This window comes from Strix uralensis, chromosome 3 (assembly GCF_047716275.1).
Source record: "Strix uralensis isolate ZFMK-TIS-50842 chromosome 3, bStrUra1, whole genome shotgun sequence".
Classification (NCBI taxonomy): domain Eukaryota; kingdom Metazoa; phylum Chordata; class Aves; order Strigiformes; family Strigidae; genus Strix; species Strix uralensis.
In genome coordinates, this window is record NC_133974.1 from 92,443,081 (window position 1) to 92,450,607 (window position 7,527).

Here is a 7,527-nt window from a genome sequence, read left to right on the forward strand (position 1 = left end):
TTATAAATGTGTTTCTGCATGTGCTCTCAAAGGCCAGCATTTTTAATGCCAGAATAAGAAGAAAGATTGAGATAGTGTTATTTATCAAATGAATTGTGCTCAGCAACCGTGTCTAAGAAACTCGGACTTCAAAAAAAGCTATGAAGTCAGAGAAAGGTTAGCTAGCCCTTGTTAATCTAAACTCTTTTATCCTGCCTAATGAAGGGAAGCAACATCATAAAGCTAATCTGCAGGCTGGAACTGTCAGTACCATTATTTTTTTCTTTTTTTTTTTGGTAAAAACAAGACTGAATGAACCATGAAAAATAAATTAATGATAACCTGATTTTGTATCCCATGCAGGTTTTTCTCAAGTTCTGGAAGTAGCAGGGCATTTGGTTGCTAACTGACCTGAAACTTGTGCTGTACCTTGGAAAAATCTGCAGTGGGAGGCATTCACCTTCACGTACACTGCAGCTCTCTGCATCAGAAGAAAGGGACTTCATGTGCAAGAGTGGTTCAAGATGATGATGTAATGTTGATAATGCTGAAGAAGCTCTCCTGAGAATAACTGACATTGTAAGAGGCTTCTCCCTCCCCTTCCTTTTTTTTTTTTTTTTTTTAAATAACTTCCTCTCTCAGAAACTACAAGCAAGATGCCAGCCAAGACACCCATCTACCTGAAAGCCGCTAACAATAAAAAAGGGAAGAAATTCAAACTAAGGGATATCTTATCTCCTGATATGATCAGTCCACCACTTGGAGATTTTCGTCACACCATACACATTGGAAAAGAGGGACAACATGATGTTTTTGGAGACATCTCCTTTTTGCAGGGCAACTATGAGCTATTGCCTGGAAATGAAGGAGAAACCAGAGTTAGCCAGTCTGGTGGCCATAGTGAATTCTTAAGGGCAAACAGCACCTCTGAGTCCATGTTTACAGAAACTCCATCACCAGTGCTCAAAAATGCTATTTCCCTTCCTGCCATTGGGGGTTCTCAAGCCCTTATGTTGCCCTTATTGTCACCAGTGACGTTTAATTCAAAGCAAGAATCCATCAGGTCATCAAGAAATCCTAGGCTTAGCTGTGAGCCAGTAATAGAAGAGAAATTGCAGGAGAAAAGTAAACAGATGGAGGATGGAGAAACATACAAAGATGACATATGGGAGCAAAATGGTGGTTCTTCACCTCTTACTAATGGTAGAGACAGTCACTCATCCAGCTTTTCTGAACGATGCACTGACTGGCAAACAGTTGATTTATTTGATGATAGTCAACTTTCATGTGAACTAACCAAGACAAAGACTAAGTCAGAAGAATCGCTTTCAGATCTTGCAGGCTCTCTTCTCTCATTACAACTTGACCTGGGACCTTCACTTTTGGATGAGGTCCTCAATGTAATGGACAAGAATAAATCTTAGAACTGGTACTCCCTTGCTGCTTTATAAGTGATTCACTTAAACAAAAACAAACAAAAGAAACATAATTCAAAGGTAGAGACACTTAAAAATCAGCTGTATTTGCAGTTGTTTAACGGGTTTCCTAAAAATATTCTGAAAGTACTATTTTTTTACCTATTGTTTTTCATGATTTTTATTACACTAAATTCTCATAGCAGGACGGTAAATTTTAATAACAGTTTTCAGCAAATATAAAATGTTTTAAAGTACCAGTATTAATGATCAAAAACTTAAGAAACAAAGTTTGAGGATGATACCGATTTGTGACATTTGGTTACTTCACTTCTACAGGCTTCTGAATATATGAGAATCTCTAAGTGTCAGAAAGGAGACTGATATTAATTATTCACTTTTATAAATTATTACAACACCACTTTACATGTAGGCCTCTTTCTATAACCTTGTGTTTGAGGGCTTGATAGTGTTTTCCTTCATTTTCCATAGTACCATTTCTGTTATACCTTCACTGTACCTACTTTCTCAGCCTTATACTACCACTCTGTATTCAGATGTGAACAAATTGAAGGCGCTTTCAGCTTGGACACCTGGTCCAGAGTCTCAGCTGCTTTAAATGAGTATGCACAAATTTACACAAGTTGAGGCTTGGGCCTGATTGTATATGAAATGATATGTTGTAAACAGGTGACACATGCAAGATATTATGGTTAAATTATTTTAAAAGTTGAAATATATTTTTCGTGTGCATATTGGCTTTTTACTGCAGAGCCTACACATACAATATCTCATCAAAATAGTTGCTTGGCATTATTGGTGCTCTTCTGAAATTTGTATATTTGTGTGTTTGAAAAGAAATATGTATTGATACTCCTTGCTTTTTTTCTTCATTTATTGCCACATATGCTTAACTTGCAACCAATTATTTTAATTTTTGAAGAAGGCACTGGTTATTCACAATGCTTGTGATGTGTGCTGCAACAGCCAATGTTTTGGGAAATGTGGATCCTTTAATACAGTACCTACATGGATTGCATAGATACCTTGTGCAATACAATAAAAAACCCTTTAAATTGCGATGTCTTTGTGATTCAGTACATAGCCTCATCAAAACATCGAGTTTTGTTTTCTGTTGTAATGAAACAGACTGCAGTGGAGTTGTAGAGATATGGGACCAAGGGGCAGATCAATTCTACTATCATAATTCAGTTGAATTCTCCAATTCGGTTTACTTTGTGAGGTTTTAAGGCCAAACTCCAAGTGGGTAGGACCCTCTGGGATATACACTGATTTTAAGTAATTGGAGCAAGAGAGTAATACTTTGGTCCTAGTGAAGTTAATGGCAAAGTTCCAGCAGCTTTCACTGAAGTCTTTATAAACTGTGTCAGGATTTTACCTAGACTGTTCTTCATTAGATAACCACATTTATTTGTATCTTCCTATCAGGACAGGTAAGTCATGGATGATTTAATTTATATTATATTTATCCTTAAAACTTCTAGGGAGTCAATGCCAATTAATTCCATTCCTTCAGTGTGTTTTAGGAACACAGTCATTACCCCTGTTTCCAGTTTAGCACTTACATTATTGTGCGTTAATGAGACATGCAGCTACAGTCTCATATTATTCTTGGCCATTCTACATCTTAGTTCCTCATTTACAAAAACTGTGTTTATTTTTAAGATAATGCTTAATTGCCTTTGACGTCACATTGTCTGTGTATAAGCCTAGACCAAATTTCCAGTCCATTCATGGTCCAAGAAGAATGATGGTTCTGTGACTATAGTGCTTTTTGTATTTCAGAAAGCAGGTTCAAGGCTCTGCTTAGCCACATGTTTCTTATGGTACCTGAAGATTTAGAACCTAATGAGAATTTAGCCCAAAACTTTCACTAGAAAAAACTGTTGGTCATTAGCGTAGGGGAAGTCTGGGTGAAATGGGGAATTAGGTATTTTCTCTGTAGACCAGCTTCACATACTATGATTAGAACATTAAAAGTATTTGCTGAATGAAGAGTCATTATCTTGCAGGACTGTTCAAGTAAGTATTCCCTAGAAAGCAGAAACAGATTCTTACAGCAGTTATTGCAGTCATGTTATTTGTGCTTCATTCTGTTTTATACTTGATTTCCTGGCTTAGTCTACTGAAAAATGTCTCACTATGCAGCAGTTTTTGGTCTGTATTATCCTTCCTATCTGATTGATCTTCTAACTTTGTAAATCCTTAGGTCTTGTGATGAGGGTGGGTGGTCTGAACTAAAATAACCATCACTCCAGGCAAGAACAACTGTTTGTGGAGGAGGACCTTTGCTTAAGTCAAGAACAGGACTTTTACACTGGCAAAGTAGATTTCATCTTTCTTTAAAGCCGCCTTGTTACTTTCCTCAAAAGCTGGATCCCTGAATTGTTCAGATCTGCTCAGTCTTACATGTAAAGCCTAGAAGATGCAAAGTTGAAATGTGCTCAGTAAAATACTGCAAATACTGTAAAATACTGTAATCTTATCTGGCATCTCAGCTGTCACAATACAACTTGTTAGACCAAAACCTTGAAGCTCTGGTTTGTGAGAAGTTCTGCCCTCCTGAAGCCTTGACAAAATTCTTAATGGAAATGAGACTTTCCAAGGGGAAGTTACATGGCAGTTTCCTGAAAACCAAGATACTGCTGCAAGCTGGCCTTCTGGCTGGAATGGAGGACTGGAAGGAGTTGCCTTGGATATCACATCAATTTTCTGTGGCCTCAGGGAAAAATATGCTAACTGTCCAACTGTCCAGATAGTTCCACAGATGCTTTACAAGTCTTGTGGTATGCCAGAAAACACTGATCTCTTCTACTAACTGAAGAAGTACAGTGAAGACCTAAAGGTGTAATCTAAATGTGCTAGAGGAAAAAACCAGAAGCCATAAAGCATATGCCTAATTCCTGCATGAGAATTTGCTAAATTCCTACAAGCTGGGCTATGCACAATACAATACAAAAACATACTAGAAAGTCTAGTAATCATCCAATTCAAGAACGCTTGAACGTCTGTCCCAGTTCCCCTGCCAGCCTAAATGAGGTGATCAGTATTGTGCTGAGGATATCAGTGGGAGATAAAGAGTCCGTCAAATGCTGGAAGTGCACAACTTCACATTGCTCTCTGTCTTTCTCTAACAAGGACCAAATCCAATGCCTCAGAGGAAACTGAAAAGGAAAACAAACCTCCAAGCTGGATCACAACTGAAGGTCAGAAAACAGCCTGACAAGAAGGCTAGCAGAAACCCTGAGACAGGTTTGATGCAAACATACAGTTCGTCTAAACACACAGTTTCTCTTGGAAGTACCTTGTATAGGTACATCATGTAATTAATGACTTCCACAGCAACCTTACTTTCCTCCCCACATTGACAAAGCTACATGATGTTGCTAAAAATTGCCTATCGTTGATATTTGCTTGAATTTACGCTCTTGAAACTTCAATGTACTGAAGGTGTCCATTTCATTTCACCTGTTTACCCATGCCACTGCAAAGTATATACAGGACAGAACCATCTGGATTTGATGGTAAATGGGTATAAATAACTGTACAGTATGTGAAAGTGACAGAAAAGTACAGAAAATCTAAAAAAAAAAAAAATCTGAAGAGAATCATAAACAATACCTTGTTTAAGGATGATTTTACTTTATAGTCCTTCTTCCTTTTTGCATTTATTGGTGTTAACAAGGAAGCTAGTTATCAGGGTTACGGCTGAAGGACGTTCTCTAATTTGTGCAGGAAATTCTCAACAGACAACAAGAACAGGCTGAGACCAAGGAAAACAGAGGAGGTATAACAGCTCAAAATTTTTTTCATTCCTGCTAGAATTAGTGAGAGAAGGGACACTTGGGGTGGCTGCCTTTCCAGAATCGGAAGCAGCTGTTCGATATGTCAAATACAAATAACCTAGATGCAAGCCTAGCAGGGAAGGTGTTGGACCTGGTATAGGGAGGCCGAATAAAGTTTGGATGATGCAAGAAGAAACTAAGAAAGAGACACACTAGACTTTATTCCAAGGAAAGAAATTAATGGCTGCTGTAAGCAAATTAATTAAATTAGTAGTAACCTAACTGTTCTGCCTGCATCCATTTGCTTTTCATGTGAACACAAAGTACATTAGTACATCTGTTTTCTATAAATGCTTTCATTTTATGTGTTTTTTTAAAGGTTTCCTGACTCCAAATGTAAGGCTGGATCCATCACTAACTGCTTCTCTCTAGTTAGCATTTTACAAGGGCTAGAAAATCAAGGAAGTACTCAATACTTTTTTTACTTTTGAGTATTGTTAGCTATTTTCTCCCTGTGACAATTATAAAAGGAATTTTTTTTTTTCCTGATATAAATTAACTTCACTCTAATAAAATCACAGATTCTGATTTACACCAGAGTATTCCCAGAGAGAAATAAATTGCCCAGAATATTTACACCAGGGAGAATGTTCTTTTTCACAGGTACATTGCAGTATGACCTAACACATTCTTCAACCTATTTCTTTTCCTTGTTGTCCAAGACAATTCATTCTTAGCTTGTGCTCAGAGAAACTAGGACTTCAGCTTTGTGAATGGGTGACTTTTAGCCTGTGATATGTTTCCTTTGCTTCTTCAGATATTCATATATTTAAGAGCCTTTCTTCTATTAGAACCTCCTTGTCAGGGTGCCACATGAACTGTGGCAGAGTTAGAGACCAGCACTCCTATGGCATCACGAGGGCAGGGACTAAAGGCCCTAGGCTAAGCTGAAATGGGGTAGGGGTGGGTCCCACTTGAGAACCCTGACACCTCTGGCAGATTTTTGTGGGTAATACTTTTGACCTGAGAGATGAAACTTAATTTTATCTTCAGTAAGTCATAAATAGTCACAGAAGCCATCCAACATGCTATTAGATTTTGGTTCAGTACAAATGAAGGAGCCTTGGGCTATTCCCTGTTTGCTACATAGGATGAAACTATCCACAAAGAAAAGTCAAGCCCATTTGCTCATTTAAAAAAATGCCATTGCCATTCCAGGGCACCTAACTGCCTAATTAAAAAATGCTGCAGTTTTACAAGATAAAATGCTGATTGATTAAACTACTTCTCAAGAAAAAAGTAGGTCCCACATATGTAGCTCTATTTTGGTAAAATTCACACCACATTAGATACCACATGTCAACAGTTAGCCAAGTGGATTTTGTGCCAGTCCCTTTTGGCCTCCTTTCAGCTGCAAGTGCTTTGAGGTCACAGTCCCCAGATACTCCCCAGAGACGGTCACATTACACTGTAAGATACTGTCTCATGCATTTTTGAAAGATCAGTGGACCTGGGCCTTTCCTTGCGTCTCGACAGACTCCTCCAGATATACTAGATCCAGAACTAGCTGTAGTGGAAACCACTCACCATAATTTGGTCCCCAGGAGCTATCTGTTGCAATCTCACAGAATCAGACAGACAAGATAGGAGAAGCAGCAGAAAGGTCCAGGGACAGGTCTAGTTGGAAGGCACAGGACCAAGAACCTCACATGAACAGCACTGCTGCAGATTAGGAGTCCTGCCTTTCGAACTTCTTTGTCAACTGTGAGGGTTTTGTTTTTCTTCCTCTGGGCACACTTACAGCTCCCATGTGCTTTGCCAAAAGGGAAGTCTGGCTCTCTGGCTGCGTGGAGTGTGCCTTTTGCCATACACTGGGGAGTTGTGCTTGTCACGGTGCCTGACCAACACCAGGTTTTCACCTGGCACACAGAAGCTATCCACATCCAACAACTTTCCACTGTCCCGCTTATCCTCCTCCTCCCAAGCTTATGGTACCTGCATCCCATGGCAGAGTTTTAAAAGCAAATGAGACACAGTCATGGAAATTCAGTAAAGTTAGGTCAGACCAGGCTCAATTCCTCCACCTGGCCCAACAAATGATAAATAGTCGTGTCAAATTTCAGAAAATGACTTGGGGGTTATAAATCTGAACTACATTCTCAGGTAGTAGAGTAACTTTGTGAGAAGTATTTCCTAGGATAGCAGCTATCTCCACCGACCTTTCACAGTGTCTATAAACACAGCTTCACCAGTGAATATTTAGCTTGGCTTCCCCCCTCATCTTGTGGGAAGAGGTACTTTTCCAGGTCTGAAATTACACTGATGAG

At 38.9% G+C, this 7,527-nt stretch overlaps 1 protein-coding gene across 2 annotated transcripts in view; it reads left to right on the forward strand.

Annotated features, from left to right (window-relative positions):
- The window catches only part of CDC42EP3 (CDC42 effector protein 3), a 28,660-nt gene extending 26,184 nt beyond the window's left edge, over positions 1-2,476 (forward strand). For both annotated transcript variants that reach the window (XM_074863351.1, XM_074863350.1), the window contains exon 2: positions 343-2,476. In XM_074863351.1, the coding sequence (XP_074719452.1) occupies positions 636-1,403 (768 nt within the window). In that variant the 5' untranslated portion in view covers positions 343-635 and the 3' untranslated portion in view covers positions 1,404-2,476. The remainder of the gene's footprint in view (positions 1-342) is intronic.
- The last annotated feature ends 5,051 nt before the right edge of the window (positions 2,477-7,527 follow it).